The sequence below is a fragment of the Chroicocephalus ridibundus genome, chromosome 1 (genome assembly GCF_963924245.1).
Source record: "Chroicocephalus ridibundus chromosome 1, bChrRid1.1, whole genome shotgun sequence".
NCBI lineage: Eukaryota > Metazoa > Chordata > Aves > Charadriiformes > Laridae > Chroicocephalus > Chroicocephalus ridibundus.
Window position 1 is genome coordinate 24,649,363 of NC_086284.1, and position 25,629 is coordinate 24,674,991.

At 39.2% G+C, this 25,629-nt stretch overlaps 1 protein-coding gene across 4 annotated transcripts in view; it reads right to left on the reverse strand.

The window, feature by feature from the left end:
* ATP8A2 (ATPase phospholipid transporting 8A2) overlaps positions 1-25,629 on the reverse strand; it is a 353,486-nt gene that overhangs the window by 232,644 nt on the left and 95,213 nt on the right. For all 4 annotated transcript variants that reach the window (XM_063331450.1, XM_063331475.1, XM_063331458.1 and 1 more), the window contains exons 22-24: positions 24,992-25,131; positions 21,615-21,753; positions 14,513-14,577 (exon numbers count right to left, since the gene is read on the reverse strand). In XM_063331450.1, coding sequence (XP_063187520.1) covers positions 14,513-14,577; positions 21,615-21,753; positions 24,992-25,131 — 344 coding nt within the window. The remainder of the gene's footprint in view (positions 1-14,512; positions 14,578-21,614; positions 21,754-24,991; positions 25,132-25,629) is intronic.

A 25,629-nucleotide genomic window follows, 5' to 3' on the forward strand; every position in this document is an offset into this window, starting at 1 on the left:
AACCCTATGATTCTATGAAGAAGTTACTTATTTTTAATGTTTCAGATAAGTAAGAAAAGGTAAAACCACCTTGTATTGAACAATTCTCTTTACCTGACCAGAAAGGAGCAAAGGATCCAAAGACGTTTGTACTGAATGAAGACATTAGCAAAACAACAGACTAGATAACCAGGTTTTCACCTTTGATATTTGAGGGCTTCATTACATGAACTGCCATATTGGATCACTTAAAGTATTTTTGCATAAAGCATTTCATCAAAGAAGTGTCAGGTTATATACTCCCTTCATACCAGATCAGCAACTAGCTCCATGTGGGAGAGCATATTTATTAAACACTGAAGTTACAGCTTAATCACCTCTAATTTAAAAAAAATAAAAATCCATTAACTAGGTGAAAGCTATAGCTTGCAAACTGCAATTTCAGATGAAATAAACTGGCAAAGGTGCTTGTTATGAAGTACTGCATCACAAGAAAGGCAGCTTCCTTGATAAAAAACTTGAAGTTCTCAGCACCTAGAAAATAATTCTGGTTTAGTTATTTCAGAACCTCTCTGGGTACAGCTAGGCAGACACAGAGCTGGCCATTCTATGCACTTGCCCCCTTCTCAGCTATAATATTACCACTTGAATATAAAAGACAGACACTAAGGACACACGGTGATACTAGTCTACTCACTATGGATTATTTATTTAAACCTAGTTTATTAGATATGGAACTACAAACCCCTAATTACAAAAAGTTTGAATCTCAGTGATGTTGTCGCCAAGAAGGCCAATGGCATCCTGGGCTGCATAGGAAAGACTGTGGCCAGTAGATCGAGGGAGGTCATTCTCCCCCTCTACTCTGCACTGGTGAGGCCACAACTGGAGTACTGTGTCCAGTTTTGGGCTCCCCAGTTCAAGAGGGACAGGGAACTACTGGAGAGAGTCCAGCATAGGGCAACCAAGATGATTATGGGACTGGAGTGTCTCCCTTATGAGGAAAGGCTGAAAGAGCTGGGACTCTTTAGCCTGGAGAAGAGAAGGCTGAGGGGAGACCTTATTAATGTTTACAAGTATCTAAAGGGCGGGTTTAAGGAGGATGGAGCCAGACTCTTCTCAGTGGTTCCCAGCGACAGGACAAGGGGCAATGGGCACAAGCTAGAACATAGGAAGTTCCATTCAAATACACGGAAAAACTTCTTTACAGTGAGGGTGACAGAGCACTGGAACAGGCTGCCCAGGGAGGTTGTGGGGTCCCCTTCTCTGGAGATTTTCAAGACCCGCCTGGATGCAGCCCTGAGGGATGTGCTTTAGGCAATCCTGCTCTAGCAGGGGAGTTGGACTAGATGATCTCTAGAGGTCCCTTCCAACTCTGAAGATTCCGTTATTCCGTTGCCATAAACTGGGATCATATCAGGAGATGAAAAGTAAAGACTAAATCAGGCTTACAGGGCAGCCAAAAACCAAGGCTGTAAACAGCCATTTTGACAGAACTGCTTCCCAAAACAGGTTTTCAAGAAAGAAGAGAGACCTGCATCAAATTAACCCACATTGGAATAAGAATGCATAGGGTGGAGTAACTGCACATGCTAGAAGCACCTTGCATTCCTCATCTCAGACAGAAGCTATCAACGGGTAACAATTACAGTGACCAAAAACGTTAGTCCTTTAAGAGCTTGTCACATGTTTGTGGCACACATGTTACCATTTGAACAAAATCTGCACCAATATTTAATATCTGCACCAGTATCTAGTATCAGCACTATTCTGGGAAGTGAGAGCAGGGTTTGAGACATTTAAAAAAAAAATAATTCAGGGCTGTGTCTGAAGAATTCCCCATTACGTCAACAGCATTATCCTGGAGGAAATAGCAGGAGGATGTGATACAGTTTCCCTCAAGTTCTGAAGTGAAGAGTTGCTGCCCATAATAAGTAAGGGTTATTAGAACTGAGATCACAACTGACAATTTTGGTCTCAACTATTAGAAAGCAGCAATGAACTGTCATGAGAAACTGTGCAACACAGGTTGTCTGTAGATCACCGCACTTCCAGGATATACGCCACCTTAAAGATAGACTAATCATTATACATTGCATTTTTTTCTTCAGACTTCTCAGTAGTTCAGCATCACAGTACATACCCAACTAGTACTAGTGCAGCCACAGCTTACAGTAGTCCTACTTGCAAAGAACTCATTTGTCATCTAGTTTACAGACCCTACTGTGGTTGCACTTAGGTCAACAGCAAGACATTTACCCACAGAATTCTCTAAGTAACCCTGCAGGCTGTTACATTTCTTTTTCAATTAGCAGCAAACCAAAAGAACAAAGTTATTTATGCAATATTATAAACAAACTGGAAGAATCTTAGAGGTTTGTTTTTTTTTTTTTTTACAGACAGCCTATTCAAACTTAAAGATAGATTTCTCCCAGTGACACAGCTTGTTCATGACAAACTATCAATACATTCCTTGACAAAGGATAAAGCCAGTGGTCTACTCTGCCGTCAAAAGACATTGTCACAGTGTAACTGTACTGTAGTCTTTTTGCTTTGAAGTTTGACTGGGTTTAAAGTGTTAAGATTTAACCCTGCTCCCTTAAGAACTAACAGGGTCAAATAAACAAAATATCTTACATTGTTTATTTGAGCAAATAGCAAGGATGCATGAACACTGCCTTGACATACAGAAACATTCTGCTTTTGCAAGAATATACTTTTCATCTATCAAGTCAGAGACAAACAGCAAAGTCTAAACTCTGCAACAGCTCCAATGCATGCACAAATTTGAGATTTATGGAGGGGGTGGGAAGGGAAGGAAGTGAGAAGGCTGGAAAACTACCAATTCAGGAAACAAATTGATTATGTTCTCCACAGGTAATTTTGCCATGCAAATACTCTGTCACAAGATGCTTATAATGCTGCATTTAGGAAAACACTAGCAAAAAGAGTTCATGATGTAGAAGGAAAAAAATATTGAAGCACCCCTAAGATAAGCATATCTCACAGCAGAACAAGACACACACAGCTGAACAGGAGGAGCATGCTTCAGTGACTAAGCTGAACTTATTTTGTGACATACATTTTACTGAAGTGAGCGATACCATGAAATACAGCCAGCCCACCAAGAAACATGCTCATAGAACTTGTTACCATTGTTCAACTCAAAGTCACTATCTACTTTAATCATGGTAGGGGAGGAAGGAGAATACTAATACAACTGAATAGTGAAGCTTTTCATGGATTTTGATTCTTCTTAAGTTAGCCTACTTCTGGGTAGAAGAAAAAAGGACTACTCAAGAGGAGCACAAGCCTCAAGTTGTCAAGAACTAAAGAGATCACACCAATTCTAAGCTTATAAGACAATTTCTCTAAAAGTCTTCCCACCACAGCCACACCACAGATGGTGTCCATCAGGGCTGTCAAGAGTTTCACAAGTGCACTCTTACCTTGCCTGCCTAGCTTATAAAAACAGAGTATATGACAAGCATAGCTATTGCTGCAACCCAGCACAAAGCTTCAAGAGGACATCTGAATCACCTCAGCTCTGATTAACACTCTTGTTTCCCAAAGCTCTGCAAAAAAGCACTAAGTTCTGACATTTCAGAACTGTGATTTTAGGCCTGCTTAGAACACTGGTTATGATATTTTTAGGATTTAGGAATTATTTGAAAATTCAAGATACCCAGATCAGTTTTGTCTTGAAACTATGGAGAGGAGATCACATTCACACTACAAATCACATTCTAAATATGAAACAGAGCAAAACTAACCCTCTAGCATCATTACTTCTGTTCAGTGACTGGAGTTAGATGTGTGAAAACACACCTTGGCACATTTTTCAGTAAAAGTAGGCATGCATCATTGTGACAGAGGCACATAAAAACCCCTAAAAGTCTCTAAAAGATTTCTCTGTTCTATTCTACATAGAAGGTTAAAGGCAGAAGGAACACATGCTCAGGCAGGTATGAACTTCATACAGCTGGAGAACTACTTAATTCTAGTTACTGACAGACGAATCATCCCAGAAAAAAAAAAATCAGTGGGATTTTTTTCTAGCTTCAACCAAATATAAACCATCTTTTTTTCCTTAATTCTCATGTGAAGGAAATTTATTCACCCATGCAACTGATGAGCAGGCTTTGAATAATCAAGCTTCAGCTACAAGAATGATTCTTGTATTCTTCAGAAAAAGGAAATAACCTTCAGAAAAGTGTTAACAGCGTAGTAAACCTATATTATGGGAACTGCAAAAATAAGACCACGGATACCTATATATCTCTATCTTCATGTTCTGAAGATGTGATCAAGACACACCCTACTTCTTACTCTGAAGCAGTAGTTCTCCACCATCTTCATTAAGTTAACAGTGCAGGTGAATAAATCCCATTGCTTTAGGCTGACCCTGCACCAAGAAAGGAAGACTGCTTATGCTTAAAACACCACACAAACTTGCATCAACAAGGCCTCCCCCTCCTTTTCAATGAAATCAGAGGATCAGATATTGAAATAAGTATCTTGAGAGCAGAAGAGAATTCTTACCCTTCAACACAAAAGGCAAATCTGAATTGTTTCTACAGATGTGTAATACTAGCCACATCAATCGAGAGAATCAGTATCCACAACTCATTTACCTACAGATTAGATACCTGCTTAGTTTTATTCCCCTAAAAGCCATACCATTGTCCTTTAACATAAGGAAAAACTACATTTCATGGGTATCTTCTCATTTAACAAAATCCTACATTAACTTCATTATGCATCTGTATATTTCCATGGTCTCTTGTGCTTATTAGAAAGATGTGTACCAGTATGCTGCAAAGAATGCCATCTTCAAAGCAAAGAGATACTTCCTTCACCATCCAGCCAAAGCCATTACTATATTGCCACTTACACAACAAAAAACAGGTCCAGATAACACTCAGGGATCATCTATTGAGAGATATGCCTTCACATATGTGAAGATCATTAGCAGTTTTAAGAAAAATAGTGTTTGTTACCTGTGATTTTCCTCTAACATATGAGAGCTCTTACAAAGAAGACAGCACATTTTAGATGGAATTCAGGGAACAGACACTCTTCCTTTCCATCTTTATGTAATATGATTTACTCTGTCCTAGAGCATGAACAAGGCATTAGCATGATGAGCCCCCAGCTGCTAAAATACCTGGAGCTTAAAGCTACAAGATCCTTTCTGTGTCTTGTCAAATGTGATCACTATTAGAACTTAAGAAATGAAGGGAAAAGTAACTTAGAAAAGAAAGTGTTTGTTTTTGTTGATAGCCCCCTCAATTTCCAGCTATAGAAAGAAGAGTTTTCAGAAACCTGGTCTTTGGACTCCTAAAGGTCCTTGCAATCCTTCAGGTCCAAGTGTCCCCACTTCATCCAAACCAGCTATCCCAGTGCCAGAAAACACCAACAGAAAAAACAGTGCCACAGATAAGGGAAAACAGTCACTAATGAATGCTGAAAAGGGAAAGCAGGATGAAACAAAAATACCAGCCCAACTATTTCACCACTCACAGCTCAAACCTATTAGTATTACTTCCTGAAAAAATGGTAATCTAATACTTAAGTTACACAGTCCTGTGTGTACTTAAACCTACAGGTCCAGGTAACACCTATATTCTTTCATTTGTAATTCTACGCAGTAGGCTCAAATCAAAGCAGCTTTTCACATGAAGAGACAAATATTTTCCACATCCATACAACTAACTTTCTCTGCAGATTATCAAATACCTGCAGTTATGAAAGATTCTATTTGTTCCTCAAAAACAAACAGGAAAGAACACTAAACCTCTTCCACCCAGCATTTTTGAAGATTTATCTGATTACTAGATACTGTTCCTTGTGTAACTACTTATTGGCTTGATGTCCATTTCTAGATTAAGAAAAAGACATTTGAGCAAGAAAATTTAGTACAATAGAGAAATGTATTCTTTCCCTAGTTTTCCTGATTAGCTTCCTTTGCAAATACCAAGTACTACACAGAAGAGCTGACTACAATTCCAGGCTGACTGATAACTGAAGTAACTTATTAGCCTCAAGACACCAGAAGAACATCCTAGATGCCTCTGTGAAAGAGCTGATCATTGACTAAAACTGAGCTTGCCCGTATTGATCAGTTTTCCAGAATAACAACTTTGTCTGAAAGCATTCAGGCAGGTGATAGCAGGGGAGAAAAACACCCCAGTTTCCTCTCCCGTGCAACACACAAGATGTAATCTTCAAAGCATCTACAAGGCATTAGCAGTACAGGACTTGTTCTTGGGTTCCCAGCAGTTACCTGTACACCTTACTACCTTTTAGTAGGACTGAAGTACACATGACACCAATGCTTTGGAGCTCCCAGTAGTAGGGATCTTCAGTTTTAGTCTGAGAGTCTGAGAATGACTTTACCCGCATTCCTTGGGGTAATCAGCAAGACATCACTGACAAGGCACACTCATGCTTTCTTCCAACAGCAGAAGCATCAGGATCCAAAAAGCAACACCTTCAAAGTTTCTCAGAGCTTCACAGGCACTGTCTCCTGTAGTTGTGCTCAAGAATTTGAAATACAGATTTATATAAAACAACTCACATATTAGATATGGTAAAGAAAATCCCATAGTGAAGCTAGTGTCTTTCCTATGGAAGCCATAATGCTACACAAATCTTTCTGTCCCATGAGGTTAGTACAGCAGACACTGTTGGAACCATATTCTTTGCTTGAAGACAGACATGCTGATAGACAATTTATTTTTAATGGCCTACTCCTCAGGTTTTCTCCCTTTCCACAGACAGTCTGGAGTTCTCTCAGTGGTTATTAGAAAGAGTTTCAGGCAGCAACACGACAAGATCTGCTTGTTTCTAACATATGGGTAAATCCAGTGACCAGATCAGAGCTCTACTTCTTAAGAGATCCAGAGCAGCTTAGATGCATGATTCTCATATTTAGATCCATGATTCTCAGATAATCCCAGATCTATAGATCTATCAGTATTTAAATACAATGAATAATGGTTCCTGCTGAAGATCTCCTTAACAGATTTTAATTTTCAAAATCCTTGTTCAGAAGCATGGGAAGGAAATGTGCTCCTAAGAATGAAGGTCACAAAAGTCATTAGATAAATCCAAAGATATTCTCACACTTACGAGATTTTCCTTATAGGTTATAGAACCTTCATAGTAATGCTACCCTACAGAATAGCAAAACCAAGATAACAACAAAATAACCAAGTTTTCTGGCTCCTCACTCTTCACCACTAGAATACAAAGCATAACTGCAAGTAAAGCTTCCCTGCAGAGACTAAGACCCATTTTGAGAAATCAAGACACTGACTGCAGAGAACAAATTACACTGTGAAGTCCTGTTTGTTTTTTTAAGAATACTACACAATACCGTGATAGCACAAACAGGTTTATCCATGTTCAATAGCTCATCCAAACAGTGAAGCCTGCAAAAAATACAGCTCAGCAAGCACAGAAGTGGGGGAGGCCAGCTTCTGCTTCTATGCTTCTGCTTTTAGTCAGATTATCATCAACGGACAGTGGCATTAAGGGTTCTTTATACTGGAGTATCAGTTCGTTGTTACTTACATATCTATGTATAACACAGGACAATGACTGTCAGCCCAGGCACACGAGTTCTGCAGGACACTTTCACTGTGTAGCTCCATTTATATCAACGGAATTACTTTACAGCAAGATACCATCCACAGGTTCAGAATTGGGTCCCTCCAATTTTGCCCTTCCACTACTGTTAAACACAACCCAATGTGCAACCAACTGATAGGGTTCCCAGCTCTCCTTTCTACAGTGTTGAAGGGGGAAAACACACACAACATTACTTGGCTGTAATATCCACTACTCTCATCTTGGGCTTTTCCAAGACCTCTCTGGGTCAGCCAGTTTCCCGTGTTCAGCTTTCTCTCTCACAACTCAATTTCTATGAGATGCTAATAAAAGAAATTTATCCAGGTTAAGAGCTGCACAATAAGACTTCATGGCGTTTCTGCTTTAACTAAACAGAAACTGAACCCAAGAATTACTCTCAAAGTAAATATTGTGCTAAAAATATTTTCACTTGAGAAAGCTTTATTAGGAAAAGGAAAGAAAAACTAAGTGAGCATATGTATGCATGTAGTTAACTCTCTAAGGGATAAACATTTGCAGATTATTATGCTAAGTTTCTAGAATTCAGCTGAATCAAGCTAGGGATTAGTCTTTTCTATTCTCAGCAGTCCTCTGAAGAGAAGAGAAATGATTGATTTTTCCCCTCAAGTGCATGATTTAGAAAAAAATTTAGCTCTCAAAAACAAGCCAAGACAGTTGTTCGATCACATCTCACCTGCTGCTGCATGCCAAGGAGCAGGAGTGGGGGAAAGAAGTCACACAGGGACTGCACAAAGGGGAAAGTGTATCAATATTTAAAGGCTCTAAGCTCAACTTGGATCTTGTAAAAATTCATTTTTAGCATTAACGGATTTCAGAGGTGGAATATATTAAATGTAATGCCACAGAATTTCAGTGTGAGAATCCTCTATTGATGGATTTCAGGCTAAGTTGAACAGAAGTCATAATTTCTGCTACAGGTACAACATACAAAATAAGTATTACTGTGGAGATCCAACACTGAAAAATTGGCTAAAAACACTTAGCTTAGAATTAAAAAGAACCAGTAGCAATTATTAACAAAACACTTAAGAGTCTTACATTTAGACTTATGCAAAATTCAATTCTACATTAAAAATGGTGGTAAGAGTACTTAAAAAAACTAACCAGAATTACTTTGGTTTGAAAACAAGATTGAGGTAATACAAAGCATTTTTGATGTACCAGTTCAGAAGCTCCACAAGTTTGTGCTCCTGTTCTGGAAAAAACACGTTATCTGAGCTAAAGCATCAGAGTCACTTTCAATATTAGATATGTCTTCATGACATACCATGTAATCACCCACTTTCTTCAAAGACCAGCAACTATACATCAATTAGGTTTTTTTGCTCATCTGACATGCCAAGGATCTACTTTTTTTTTTCATTTTTTAAGTGTTATGAAAGCTTCCATTAGTGTTTATATTTACCAAAAAACTTCTATTACTGTTGTCTTAGTTTACAGCTACATTCTATAACCAAAGTTTTCCACACATGAAGTTATTGGAACATCTATTATATGAGGGGGCAGCAAAGAAAAATTAAAACATTCAACACTCATTTTCCACAAAGCTTTTTTAATGTACAAGTGTCTAACTAGACCTTCAATAAAGAATAGATACTATTTTACCTGCTGCTTTTGCGAAAACCTATATCCACTTACTAGTGGATATGTTTTACAGAATATTTCAAGTATAAAATCTGCACTTAACACTGAAATGCTCCAAGAACACTGGTGCATGGTATATCTGAGGTAAATCCCCAACTTTGCAGAGGGGATGTTGTTAACTATCCTTTTTGAAAATCAAAAAATCCAGCAGCAGCCATGACCCCTTCCTTAGAACCACTGCCAGAGGTAGTACAGCTAAGTCATCTCCAACTCTGATTTAGCTGAAGTTACAGGACCAGAAAATAGATTTCTCAGCTTTTTATAATTGCAAAATCTAAGTGACATTATTTCAAAGAAGTAAAGCTACACAAATGAAAAGCACAAAAAATAAAGACACTGATCCTTTACTTTTTTAGAACTGTTATAGCTAATAAGCTTACATTTTTGGCTTATGAAAGGGAAACCAGAAGGAATCAGCTAAAATCAGGTGTGGAAGATATATTGCTATGCACAGGTGGAACCCCTCTACTGTTTCTCCCCCCCCCCCCCGGTTCTCCCACCACTACCTTATCATGTGCACCAAGCACCACATAACATTAGTTCACCAAAGCAAGCGTTTAGCATTGAGTTCTGCAAAGTATCTTCAGCTATCTGCAAGAGCGAATCCTTAAGTGTACTGTGATCAACACAGTAGAGGCCAAAATCAAGGTGTAAGGCATTCAATTCCACATGAGCTATCAGCAAAACACTACAATTCCAACTTAAAATTAGGAGTAGCTGCTGTGCTCTCTGTATTCCCCAGAACTCCTCATTCAGCAACATAACTGGGGGTAGCAGGTGGGGAAAGATGATAGAGTTTATTTTTTTATCTAGGGATTTTAAAGTACACTTGATAGAAAGTTGATTGCATATTTCTTTTCTGTGTTGGCAGAGGTCAGGCAAGAAGGGGGGAGGGAGAAGTTTCATTCTATGTCAACCCACATTTGATCAGGGCTTCTCATTCTAGTGTGTCCTTAGACTGAGCTGTGTGGCAAGAGGCATATGAAATGGCTCATATTACTGACAGTGTCATCCTTGACCTCTCATGCTTTATGAGTATGACTAACTGTCTTATTTGAGGAACAGATCCACCTTAATGGCCAGTATTCTGTAGAGTCAGGAAGTCTCCCATCTCCATATACTCTTTAAATGCAAATACAGAGTCCTCAAGGGTCTTAAAATAGGCTCCACACCCCCATTTATCCAACCAAAATGCTTTTTGGCGTTGAGACAACCGGAAACTCCAGTAATATTTTCATGTTTTACACGTGACCAGTGACCCCCTCTCTCTGGTGTGTCTGTCATATACCTTTGATTGGTCTTCATAGTGGAGACTGTTGATTAGGTAAGCCTGACAACATGTCAACATAGTAAGAGGACAGACTATCATTAAAAAGTCTCTCCTTATTTTATTCCGAATCATGAAGACTGATAGAACCTGAAGTCTTCCTAGACTGTTCAATCCATCCAGCTTCTCAGTTTATTACCTGTCGTTTTTAATCTGTACCCATTGTCTCATTTGTAGTACAGCTGTTTACGAAGTCTAGTTTCCCCAGAAGTTAAGAGTTAACTCTCTGGAGTTAAGACCCAGAGATTAACTTTTATTTTTTGGGTATCACTGCAAAAATATATACTTCTATGTTCAGTTTTCCAGACTTCCAGGATCTGCTTCTTAAGTAGTTAAGAAAAGACCTCAAAACAGGAGCACCACATATACTTAAGACAAAGCTTAAGAGTTATGAAAATAGTTACTTGCCCTACTATTCCTCACCTGATTCTAGTCTCCATCTCCTAAACAGCAGAGATGACTGTTTATTCCTGTCGTCCCCCACTGTCTCAAAAGACTACAATCTGAAACCAAGCAACGGAGTCAAGATTTATCAAGTGGAAGTGGCCGGGTAGATATTTCACTTTTTCCCTTTCATACACTCCCTTTTATGCAGAAAGGAGTATTTAGCCTCTTCTAACTTATTTAATGAATTTCTTTCCACAGGGGTCTTGTCTATCACTCCAAGTGAAGTTTTGGCACTCTACAGTATTTACAAAGCTGGCATGTAGGAAAGTGAGAAGAGATGGTTTGGTCAATGACGTTTTCTCCCAGTTCAGTTCCCACATTACCTTTCCTTCGTAATTCTTGGCTAATATTTGGGAAAAAGTTGAATATATAAAAACCTCAAAGTGCATATGCTACCAAACTCAGACAGGAATTGACATAAGCCTTCAAGTATTTTAAAATAGGACATTCCCTCTTGGGAATAAACCAGTTCCCATCTTTCAGTGTTTTCTGTGCCCTATATTCCTTAGCTTTTATTTCTTTTTCCTGTTGGGTTTCCTCTGTAGCAGCCGTTTTTGCTTCTGTAGGTCTGTGCTAAGACAAGAATAAGAGGAAGAGGTTTCACTTTCTTCTTACAATTAATGTACATACTGAGGCAGCAGTTGTCAACTGAAGCTGTGAAGCATGCAGCTGACCCTCTGAAAGGGACGTAAAAGGGGGAATAAGGAGACTGACAGCATGCCTTCTCCCTAACCCACATACCCAGCCCATCAACTGCAAGCAGATTAAGCTGAAGAGATACAGTCACACAATGAGTTCTTGCTAAAGCAGCAATTTTAACATCATATAGGATCTACTGAATCAAAAGCAGCTGTCACAGGCCTCCATTTCCTCATGTTTCAAGAGAAGAATCAAAGACTTGCCTAAAAAGCAGAACGATCTAATAGGACTTCAAGAACCTCAAGTGCATAGGTAAAATTAGCTAAAACCTCTACTTTCCTAGAGCAATGAAAAAATACCAAGTTTTAAAAATAAGACAGACCTTTTTGGAGTCTAAAAATCCTACAGTAATATATGTAAGTGTATTCCTTTGTACAGCTACACGATACGCATCTCAGTAAGTCTATGTCAGTTTTATAAACAAAATAAGAGTGTAATCACACCAATCAATCCGAGCTGGTTCTACACACAGGCCAGGGCCAAGGTGTTCCTCCTGCTGAAGATGGAAAGGGAGAGAGGAAAAAAAAAATTCTGATATTCATTCAGGCATGTTTCTCACTTCTTATTGCTTAAATCCATCCTTTCATCCCAGAAAAGGCAAATTCATTTTTACCTCTTATTGAAAGTCCTTGAATTGTTCCACCTGCACTGTTGTTTGACATTTAAAGGAAAATCCCATGGTTGGAGCACTCGCCATTAGGGCATATGTAGTAAACCATTTCATTATTCATCCTGCCTTCTCACGGTCCTTTCAGCCAATTAACTCAAGTCAGAATTTAGACGCAGGCACTGAAACCGTACTAATCAGCACCTTCAGTATTATATTCACTACAAATAGAGGCATCCAAAAAATGTATCTGTCATTGTATCACTGCATTCAAAACCATAAGTAACAAAAAAGTCAAGATAACATAACTTGCAGACTATCTTGTTCAGCTTCCAGAGGTTTCTAAATACCAAGCAACATTAGCTCTATTTTTCTTCCTCTAATCTAACAAGAGCCTCTTCTGTCCTGTCTTCAGTTTTCACCCCTTGCTTTAGCCATGGAGAATCTGTATCTGAGTCTTAGTATTTCTGAATGGGCATCACAAGAGGTACATTGGTTTTCTCCGCAAATTTAGAGGAACTACTTTTAATTCAGATTGAAAAAAGAATCTTATTTCATTTGTGCTTTACTCAGAGGTTCAGAATGTGTAAGAAACTTTAAAAGGAAAACAAAGCATAACCATTTTCCTTCTCCTGCATTGAGCTCCCTATACATTAAGAAAAAAGAAACCAAGTTTTCTTATTCCTGTAATCCAAACCAACTGACCTTCCTGCCTCACAAACAAAGACCGCTAAGTGCACGTTTTTCTTCAGGTTAAGAGATCTAGTCAGCTAAGTATGGCAGAAAGCTCATCAGAAGCACTGTATTTTGAACCCACAAAAAGGAAATAGTTCCCTTAAAGGCAGACCATACAGAAGTGGAAAAGTGGAAGACAACTGTTTGAGCAGGTAAGAGTCTTAAGGAAGGCATTTAGATACTTGCTTGAAACAATTTACATACCCCAATCTACACACACACAATGCAGTAACTGTTTAAAAATAAAAACCTGAAGTTTTCTTATCCCACTACAATTACCTAAGCTAGTTTTTAAACAAGTCTCTAACTATGCAGCAACACAGAAAGCTTAACTTCTGTAAGAGAACTAACATGGTCTTCGTTGCTAGAACTCAGTGAGACAGCTCCCATCAGGATGCATTATGCTGCACAGAAACTAGTAATCCAGCCTCTGGAAGCAGATCATCTCCCCTTGGATGCACTGGGATATCCCGAGTTCTGGTGAGCCAGAACACTAGGCCTTGAGCTGCCACAACAGGATACAATAAACTTGAGTATGAGCTGAAAACACTATCAAGGCTGCCGTTAACTAAATCACATAGACACAACTGGAAAATAACACTTATCAGGTGATTACTTTGCCACAATAGTATTCCTCTCTTCCACTAGATATCCAGTAACTCCTTTGATACTCAAAGATAGAGGCTTTGCATCTCTCATCCGGTCAAGCAGGATGAACTGCCAACTCTAAACACAAGTATCAGATGGTGCCTATTATAGATCTTTTCACCTGTCCTACAAATACCTCTAATAGCAATCAGACATGCAAGTTATATCAAATGCTGATACTGATGCTGAAATAGGCAAACTGGAAAAAATATCTTCTGGGAAGATCCATGTGCAAGTATATCATTTTTCTAGTTAATTTCTGGACATACCTGAGGAGCACGGCAACCACTTGCATGCAATTTTTAAGTCCCAAAAGCTGTACATAGGCAAGCTCAGAATGCAGTTTGCTCAGGCATAGGTTTAGTTACAGCTGTTTCATGCAACGCTGAAGATAGCTTACTATGTCAAAATGAGACTTCTGTAGCTTGTTTGGGTTTTTTCCTTTCTTCAAACATGTTACTCCTGTGTCTACACCTTAAAGCCTAACTATATTCCTGATCGCATACTGCAGTTTTTACCAGTTTGCAGCAGAATCAAACCCATGGACCTAATTAGTTTTTTGTTCTAAGGCTTTAGTTTGATCTGTACAGCTTGTAACGGGAGATCTCAGGAGTACATTTTGCACAACCCATGCTTGTTTTCACATTAATTGTTTATCTTGCTACCCTTAGAGGCAAGTGAGAGAAATAAAATGAGAAAGCTCAACAACTTTCCCTTTTGTTAACAACGCCTACTCCTGTCAAGAATTACACCAGAATTTGCTTACTTACATCCAGTGAATCCTCATTGACCAGGATGAGAGACATACTCTGTGAAATGAGTCTGCAAGAGTACCCTGCAAGAGAAAAAGAAAAACACCACAAGGATTTACTTTTGGGAAGAATATTTAAAGTTTAGCTAAACCTTAAGATCAGCATCTGTATGTCTGATTACGATTTACTTTTTGAGCAGTCACTCCTATCAGGCAAGCTACTGGAAGCATTGGCATATAGGACACACTCCAGCTTGACAATTTTACTAGCAATCGGGGCTGCATTTTACCTGCATTTTCAAATACATCACTTGAGATGTTTTAACCAAAGAAAACAATGTATTAACTAGATGCAGTAAATATAGGCCATATCCCTACAGCAAAATTAAGTATTTTTATACCTAGACTTCTTGATTTTTAAATCTACTCGAAGGCAGAGTTGCCTACAACATGGCACAGGAACAGATCTGAACATGCAGTCACAGCGATGGAAGCATATATATTGAACCAGTTGGTGCTACCCAGTCCCCTTAGCCCATGCTTGGGTTATACGAGCATTTTTTACTCAGAGTTTAGCGTGGAAGGTCCTGAGCTTCATCAAAAACTACAGACCCACACAGAGCCCCTGCCAACTCCTATAGGCACCAAGTTATTTACTAGATTACTCTTAGTGTAGTAGGACTGAGGCATGAAAGAAGAGCACCCAGAAGGCAGTTCTGTACATTTGCCAGGACACCAAAATTCAAAGCAAAAATTCTCAAGAGTTTTTTGTAACAGTAAAAGACAGTGACTGCAGTACCACTCAATGTCACTGAAGTGGACGTTCCTCTACCACACAACTGTCGCCAACATGAGACAAAGTCATATCCAGGATATATATACTTAGCATTTACAGAATACAGTTTAATTCCAGAGACAAATGCAAGCTTGCATCAGACTGACCCCATTGCATTATCCCAAAAGCTCATGCAAGTTCTTTTGGGATTTGCAGTCATGTGGCTCCATAAAACAGCAGAGAATTTGTATATTTGAAGCACATACCTTTTATTGTTGATCTAAGTTACACAGACAAAGGAAATACAATAGAATTATTTTGTATTTCTACTGTGCTTTTGTATAGAAGTGAATCACAGCAAGTTTAAGAAACTGCTGTCATAAAATGAGGACTCAGGAAGTCTTTTACTTTTCTTAAATGGAGACTACTGTAGTACAAGAATAACATCCCAGTGACGAACAACTGCAAGGCTGACATGTTCAAAAGCAGAACAGCGTAGTCAATGCAAAAAAGATTAAGTGTCTCTCTATATATCTCACAACAACAAGAGAACAACTGAAGCATGAATATTTTCTGTGGGATTCTTGGTTCCTTAGGAAGGCCATACTGGCTCATCAACTGCAATGCAAATAATTTCCTCAGGCTACAGAATTTTTTCTAATTAGGCTAGCTTTATATGTATAATCCAGGGTTAACACGCCTGCATGAATGACTTCTGTCAAGAAAGCAAATCCCTCATCCTCCTTTGTGGAAGGCATGCTTATATCATATAGCCAGGCACTTTAAGGCAGCAGGTTTGATTACCTCCACAAGTTTTGTTTCTCTTCCATTTCACAGCTGCGTGGAATATGAATATCAGGTGCAACCTTGCAGATACATTTTCATCTTATTTGTGTTAACAAGCTAAGGTTTACTTTCTGCTTTAGAGAACAATACTGAAGGGCACTGAACTCACACACTCCTGTCAGGAAAAGAATGAAATATATTCTAACTAAGCACAGCCTCCAACATGAAAGCTTTACAGATAGCCTCTGTTTCTGCCTGTGAATAAGTCTTAGGTGGTAGCACAGAACTGAGTAATGAAGCTTCAACAGGTACAGACAAAACAACTTGGGAAAAAGTCAATTTGCCATTTTTAAAAGTTAGTCCCAGGCTGAAGACCCACTTCCTTCTTTTTACTGAGGAGAAAGAGAGACTATTACAGACTTAAGCACTTCCCTCCATGTCGGGGTTATCCTTTCCCCAGGGAACGGCACCAGCCTTCTGCAGTAGGCTGTTACAAATTCAGTATAACTAATTCAAAAGGATTTTCTAGTAGCATTTGATTGGAACAGCAGCTGCAATAGCAAGCTGTAATTTCTAAACCACTGCTCACTCTTTCATTTTACCTCTTTCAAAACGAGCAACATGCACTCAACAAATGGAGCTGGAAAAAACCACCTGTGGAAAACAGAGGTGCTCTGCTGTGCATCTTGGAAGTCAGAGTCAGAAGAACTGATCCTGCAATTGAGATCATTTTGCATCTTGTCATCACATTAAACAGGAAGGAGATCAGTATCAGAATAGAAGGATATAAGTCAAGCCTAACAATGGTTTATAAGAGATCTATACATTATATAAAATTTCAAGACTATGAAGATGTTAAAATCTAGCACTAGCGTAAAGCAATGTAACTGGCAACTGTGAGACTACAAGTTACATTTGTCATAATATTTTAAAGTTCTATAATAGTTGCTACTAACAGTACTAACATGGCAAGGCAAAATACACCCTCTAGGATCAGGGAGTGTTTTTCTCAGTGCTGCTGAGTAGAGCAAGATGAACTGCTGGTTCAAAGCCAGGTATAAAATGTCAATCCACACCTGTAAGTTGGTATCTAGCTCTTTAATTTAAAAGTCTGACTAAGTCCACAAAGCAGATGAATCAGGTACTTCTGGGACTTATTTCCCTTCAAGTGTCCTGGGAGAAAGATTGCTTGAACCAGAGTTCAAGATCATAGCCCACAGGCACACTCGTACTGCAGGCAAAATCCAGCATCTGAGGCAAGAATGATTATCCGCTGTGTTTAGAGGGCACATATGCCCTGCTCAAGCTTCACATAGGGAGACAGGCAAGCATGCTGACATTGATACCATTCCCTCAACTGAAAAATCATGGCTCACCATAACAGAAGTATTCTTGCCTCTAAATTGGAGAGATATGGGTTTGATGGACAGATTGTTAGATGGATAAGGAATTGGCTGGATGGCCCCATTCAAAGAGTCACAGCTCAATGTAGAAGTGGAAACAAGTAATGAGTAGTGCCTCTAGGGGTCAGTCCTGCAACCAATACCATTCAGTATCTTCAATGACAGACAGTGGGATTTGGTGCACTCTCCGCAAGCTTGCTGATGACACCAGGCTGAATGGTGCAACTGATATGCTACAAGGAAGGGATGCCATCCAGAGGGACCTTGATAGGTTTAAGCAATAGGCCCATGCAAACCTCATGAAGTTCAACAAGGCTAAGCGCAAGGTCCTGCCCTTCGGTTGCAACAATCTCAAGTACCAATCACAGACTGGGGGATGACTGGATTGAGAGCAACCCTACTGAAAAGTACCTGGATACTGGTAGACGAGAAGTTGGACACGAGACCCCACCTGGAGTACTGCATCCATCGCTGAAGCCCCCAGCACAAGACAGATCTGGACCTGTTAGACTGGGTCCAGAGGAGGGCCAGAAAAGCCATCAGAGGGCTGGAACTCCTCTCCTATGAGGAAAGCCTGAGAGAGTTGGGGTTGTTCAGCCAAGAGAACAGAAGGATATGGGGAGACCTTTCAATATACAAAGGGGGCTTATAAGAAAGATTGGACTGAGAAAGACTTTTTACCAAGGCTGGTAGTGGCAGGTCAAGGGGCAATGGTTCTATACGAAAGAGGTAGCTTTAGACTAGACATAAGAAATTTTTTTATGATGAGGGTGGTGAGACTGGAACAGATTGCCCAGAGAGGTTGTGGATGCCCCATCATGGGAAGTGTTCAAGGCCAGGCTGGATGAGGCTTTGAGCAGCCTGGTCTAGTGGGAGGTGTCCCTGCCCATGGCAGGGGGTTGGAACTGCGTGATCTCTAAGGTCCCCTCCAACCCAAACCATTCTGTGATTCTATGACTGTAAGGCAGTGCTCTCAGCTGTGAATGCATACTCCAGGTAAGAGCACTTAGCTCAACTGTAGGGATTGATTCATTGTTCAAGGGAGGGATAAAGTTCAGTAAACACTTAAGCCCCATTCGCAGAAAAAAAAATCTATTACTAAGGAAGTTATTGGCTGTAAATACATAAGATCTGATTTTCTAGGAGCCTGCTGAGCACCAGAACAGTGGTAAATAGAAATCTGCCTTCCCCCCCCACCCCACCCTCACTGAAAGGCAAAGGAGATCCAGAGTCTGCAGATTGTTTTAAGAGAAGGATGAACCTACAAGAACACTGTTAAGCCTCCTAGAGTTGTCTGCAGACACTGGCTAAGGACAATTTCAACTGATAAAAAAAACCCTGAAGACCATATATCATGCTCAAAGATGTTTCTGAACCTAGAACTCATATTTTCTACAGGTAGAGAGTTCAAATGGTTGATCAGTATTAAAGCTTATCAGGAACATACTCCTCACCTGCAGGACTATTAGGTGGCACACGGCTGAGTGAAAGCATACAACCACTCCACAACAAGGTCAAGCATTCCTCTTCAGAGTAATGCAATCAAAAGACAACAGAGACACACACAAAATCTGAAGGTCAAAGAATCAACAGAAAGCTGGAAGAACAATGTACTCCAGCAGCTGTCAAGAGCTCCAATATCCCTCAGTACATATCCATACAGCAAGCAAGGGTCCATAAGCATAACCTCCACACATAATGAGAAAGTGAAAACACTTTTTACTGCCCAGATAGCATATTTATACCTGAATCATAAAGCGTACATGTGTACTGAGTTTTAAATTCAGTGTTTATTACAGTTTTAATGGATTACATACAAAAACTGGGTGCCACGTTTGTACTTTCAAGCCAACTTGAACATAAAGCTAATTAAGTTTCCGGAGTTTTACTCCCAAATTGTACACTAAAAGTGATAATTCAGAAGTTCTAAGGGAGATGTTTATTCTTTTCGAGTTGCTATCATATAAAAAAAAGTTTTAGAGACAAGTTGGAAGTTAGTCTCCTTCACGGTAAGTAATTGCTGTAAAGCTCATGTACTTGTGTTCAGGCTAGCTGCTGTCAGTTAATGTCAACTTATTTCAGATATTTATGCCAAAATCTGTAGCTTTTTTTAATTTGTCAAAAGATGTTTCGCTCCTCTCAAGTTGATAACTGCTTTTAAAGAAAGAAAAAGCTGCAGATAGTGATTCAAACCAGGTAACTAGCATTTGAATCAGTTGTCTACATAAGCCAACCACCTTATTTCTACTACAACTTATTAGTTCAGCAAGTTATTTCATCTCTTGGTACCAACTTCAAAAAAGACATAGGAAACTTGATTCTGTTTTCATAAGTAAACAAAAATTCTCGTCAAGCAGACTACGTTCTGGAATTCCACCAGTCTAATCAAAGCAGAAAAAGTTAAAAAAAGAAAAATAGCAAATGCCTGAAGTTTTGCTAAAGGTGATATAAGTTTAGTTACAGAGCATCACAGTTATCCCAGGAGGAGCCTGAAATACATCCAGACCCATATACATGCAGTTCTCTATATAAAGAGCATCACCGGTCACATTCTTCATATAGTTAGAGAATCTTGAAGTCAACATGAGCTTGAGAAGGCTGACAAAATAGCTCCTTCAACAGAAGGCAGCCTAAGCTGTTAAGGATAACCTTAACCTATGCCTATACCTCCGAACAACCTCATCTGCAGATCTGAATGCAATTGTTGATGGCACTTTACACAGCCACACTAGAGACAGTGTTAAGACCCGGCAGCCCATCTCCTAGGAGGCTGCTAGCATTGTGTGAAGAGCTATGGCACAATGCCAGCATAGGCATAGCTCACAAATCGGCTCATAGCATTCTGTGACAGCTACCCAGGTTGCCCACCTTGCAAGCATCGACAGCGAGAAAGAGGCTGAAGGGTTTAAATTTGGAGTACTTACTCGACCTACTTTGTGGCACATTCAATGCCAACAGCAGAAGTGCTACAGAGCACAACATCTAGTTGCTATAAGATTGAAATTCCAATGTCTACCTCCAGTTCATCTCAGCCTTACAGTAAAATCCATGTATTTAATCATAGAATCACAGAACAGTTTGGGTTGGAAGGGACCTTAAAGATCATCTAGTTCCAACCACCTGCCATGGGCAGGGACACCTCCCACTAGACCAGGCTGCTCAAAGCCTCATCCAGCCTGGCCTTAAATTTGACAAATTACAAATAGAATTGGGTATATAGACTGACTTTATCAGATACATTTATGAGCTAAAGGAAGCCTAATGTTTCAGGGCCACTTTTAATAATAAACCTATACTTACAGTGCTAAAAGCTATCTAGTTTTATGCTGCAAAAACAGATAACACATATGTCTTAAGCAGGTTACCATTCTATTACATCAGTACCCAACCACACCTGTCTGATTAATACTTTAATTTGTACTTTTTGTTCACATCATTGCAAGACTTTTTTGCATTACAAAGAGTGCAGTTTCTATGTTAAGATACATCAACAAGTTTGAGACAAGAATATCCATATTGTGCTTTGATAGAACAACCATACCTATGGGTTATATTCAATATGATTATTCAAACCAAACAAACTCTATCCATACACTCAATAGCAACACTTCCACTAACAATCATGACACGCTTGACTAACAGATGTGTCATAAGGTGACAGCACGAGCAGTTATTCAAGCATTCACCTGCTTTCACAGACAAGGTTTGCAAGAATTTTTAACTATACGCTTTGTATTACCATGTTTCCCATCATAGCCCAAACTCCAGAAAAGGCAGTCAGTAAGATAAGAAAAAAGCTGTAGAACAGTTTGATATAATGCACAGTATAACTGAAACATTATGGTCTGGTTGAGCTCTCCAGTTTCTATCAGAACACAGAGTTACCTATTCACTCCATACAAGAACTGCACTTAAGAGCCAAGAGCAGAAGTGTCCCTTTAGCCTGACACTCAGAGTAAAGACTTCACTCCAAACCCACCCCCCACTCTCCAAAGTGAAGGCTACCATATGCCTGTCTGCTACCAAAGAACCATTCTATAAAAAGCAGGCCTGTTTTGTTTGGTTTTTTTTTTTTTTTTTTAAAGCCCCACACAGGAGATCTAGTATGTAACTTGTCACATACCAGACAAATTCAGAGAAAACAGAAAGATGGATACCTATATTGAGAGCCGTTTCCTGCTTGTCGCCCGTCAGAATCCATATCTTAATTTCTGCCTTCATTAGTGTAGCTATTGTTTCCGGAACACCTGCTTGCAGGCGGTCTTCAATGGCTGTAGCTCCAAGAAGCAGTAAATCCTGGAAAACAGAATTTGAGGGATTGTTTTCTTACGATAAACCTCTGTTTGGAACACAGTCAAAACGGAATTAAAGACAGTATGTTGCGCCTCATTGCTAATACAGCATTTTGACAAACAACATACACTACAGTAAGTTTTTAGGGTGACTATTCTACTTCCTCTGCATACAATTCACATTCCAAGAGGTACAGAATGGAACCAAGTGTTTCTGATCAGAAAGATGGCAATGTTTCAAGAGCAATTAATTGAGGTTATACAACTCCAAAGCTAGCCTGTGGATGAACATATATACTAGAGCATTCACTAATCACCATAGCAACATGATGAGTGGTCACAGTTTATATAGCTGTTAAGCTCACAAAACAAAAGTCACCTGGCATCACATCATTTAAACTAATTTCCCTCCCATAAAACGTACATACAGACTGGATACAATCACTCAAAGCAAAAATTATTGCAACTATTTATGCATATAATCACTACATTTATGTAATACAAGTGGTATGAACATTAATCAGAGTACCTCTAGTCTACCTACAGATGCCTGCCAGAAAAGCATGTCTCTTACAACAAGTTTAATACTACAGAGTTAGTCATAGTCTTATGCAACTCTAAAGCAACTGCTTGAAGACATTTGGCTAGGTTACAAAAAAGTGTCAGGCAGACAAGAATACCTAAGAAATAAACCTTGTCAAAAGGCACAATCTAGTCAGCAGATTTTAACTTTAAAAGCATTTTAATGATTCCTTAGACATGTAAAGACATTCAGTTTAGAAGAAATTGATACAAATTGAGTTTAGTTATTATGTACAATTTCAGAATTGCACAGGAAAAAAAGTACCAGCTTCTATTCTTTGTAGGGACTATAATTTTTCAAAACAAGTGAAAACAAAGTGAACAGAAAAAGTTAGGAGAGTTCGGGTTGTTCAGCCTGGAGGAGAGAAGGCTCCAAGGAGATGTTATTGCAGCCTTTCAATACATAAAGGGAGCTTATAAGAAAGACTTTTTACCAGGGCCTGTAGCGCCAGAACAAGGAGCAACGATTTTATACTGAAAGAGGGTAGATTTAGATTGGACACAAGGAAGAATTTATTTTTTTTTAAACAATGAAGGTGGTGACACACTGGAACAGGTTGCCCAGAGAAATTGTGGATGTCCCATCATTGGAAGTGTTCAAGGTCAGATTGGATGGAGCTTTGAGCAACCTGATCTAGTGGGTGGTGTCTCTGCCCACGGCAGGGGAGGTTGGACTAGATGATCTTTAAAAGGTCCCTTCCAACCCTAACCATTCCGTGATTCTATGAAGAGGGCATTAGAGCAGCTTCTGCTTGTTTGCATCTATGTATGCATAGAGAACAGAAAGGGAAGGGTTTATTCATATAGGTGTGTAGTTTTTATTCATACAGGTCTTGACAAAGCTTAAGTTTTGTTATGAGATATTCACTTAGTAAAGATAGTAGAATTAACTCCCATTAGTCATTTGTTTTAGTACCCTATAGCCTCCTGACGAACAATGCTAACAGCATTTGAAGTTAAGAAAGGCAATCCAAGTGTGCAACTGCAGATTGTTTTATACTCCCAAACTCACTTATTAAGGAGTTAAACATGACAGCACAGGGATCAGCATAGCCAAGCTACCTGAGCAGGGGAGGTACTACTGGGTCTGCTGAAGCCCTCTCAAAGTTTACAGGTGGAAAGGAAGCCAGTTCAAGTTTGTCTCTACATGGACACCTGTACTATGATCCAGGGACCTCACCACTCGGACTGAGAAAGTAACTCTCCCACTCTCATTTGAGCCCTAAGATGAGAAATCAGCCTGCTAATTACATTTTTGTTACAGCCACAAGCCAGTTTATTATCTGGAAAGTGCTTACAGACCACAGAATTTGCCTGGGAAATACCAGCTCTAAGAAAAAAAAAAAAAAATTAAGTTTCAAGTGCATTTCCCTGTTCCTTGGTATGACCAGCAAACAAGCATTAACAGGAAAGGAATACAGTGGATATTTCCTACCAATACAATACTAAGTCCAAAACCCCAATTCTATAACTCACTCAGAGAGTACCCTTTTCTCAAGGTATTACATTGTGAAAGGAGGCAGAATGTAGATGGCTAAAAGGATCTAAGGCTTGAGAACACATTAAGTGAGAGAGAATCAACCCACACTAATGGATTGATCATCTATGATCATTTTTCACCTCCGTGAAAACAGAAGAGTATGAGAGCACAGCGCAGGTAGCAGAAAACTAAAAGGAGCTATGAGATCTAGAGAATCAAGAACTAGATAACCACACTGCTGCTACTGACCAACCAACACAAGGAGATTTAGTCCTTAGTTTGAAAATAAAGACCCAATATTCAGCTACTGCTTCAAGTCCTTGGAGTTTTTCTGTTACACTGTAAGCTACATCCCATCCTAGTCTCAGCTTCCTTCTCTCTTCTGCCCCAACTTAAGTAACTCCAGCACTCCAGAACTTCAGTTGCATTGTTAATATTAATTAACAAAAGCAACTGAAGTTCAAATATTGCTTAAAATAAACCACTGAACAAAATGAGAGTGAAATAACTGGAGCAAAGAGAAAGAGCATGAACAGGTAGGTGTAGGTGGGGAGTGTGAGCACCAGCATTTCAGAAAGCACTAAGACCAACAAGTATCAAAGAAACACTGGCCCCTAGTGTTGACATTTTAACTTTTCATTCGGTGTAGGATTACAGAGTTTCAAACTGGTTCTCCACTACCTACTTTTCCCTTCCAGAGTTGTAAATTCTGCAATATGCATAAAGAAAGCAGTTTTTCACCTTCAGTCTATGTGGCTACAGGCCTCGGTCTACACTCTATGTCTACAGTCTCTACAACAGCCTTCAGAAAGTTTGAACTGTGACTGCTATATGAGAAGGAACAAGTTGTCCTTCATATACTAGTCCATGGGAACTTGGCACAACACAATGATTTTCTAAGTTATCTTTATCAAGTTACCTTACACAAGATAGCAAGATAAAAGGAGTGCAAGAAAAGTGTTTGTAGGTAGGAATGACCCTTTATACATAGATTTGTCTCAGATTTATAAACTAAAACTTGAGAGGTCTATGGACTGAACAGACTGCCAAAAGAGAATGCCTTTTCAGTTTCTCATTAATGAAATTAACTGTTTGTTTTACTGTATAAAGCCTAAATACCATTGAAAAAGACACATGTAAGGGAATCCGTATCCGATTCTCAAAAATGTACACGTCTTACCTTCTCAATGATCTCATAGCATTCCTCCATCTTCTGAGTTCTGTCTTTCAGAACTGTACTGGATTCATTGTAGACATTCAACCACTCTCTGTAGGAGTTTTCTGACAGGTCTGCATAAGCAATGCACAAAGTCCTCAGACCTACAAAACAGAAAACAGCCATTACACACAGCAAAATTACACCGAGTATCAGCAAATCATTAATGCCCAAATGAATGCTAAATTCTAACCCTCCCATTGGAACAACAGGCACTTTTAATGCACGCTGTTAAACTCTGGATTCCAGAAAATCTCCCTGTACATTTTTAAACCATTTGGGTTTTCAAACGTAAAAGAAAAGTCTGGCTCATTTAGGTTAGTAATGTTGGTGCAAATCAAGATAGAGTAAGGGGCACAAACTCCTCCCTCATTTTCAGTACTGCAATCCACCCATACTGGAGCAACAAAAGTATCATCTTCCATCTTTTTAGTTTAAGTATGAAAGCAAGCTTGACAGTCACGCATTTTTAAAGAGATCAAATTAAAGAACTAGCTATATATTGGGATTGGAGATACTATTTAAACATAGTACACAGCCCATATTCCCTTCTAGAAAGATGTTTTTCCTCCTTCAATATATGCACGTAAGTCACATTAATA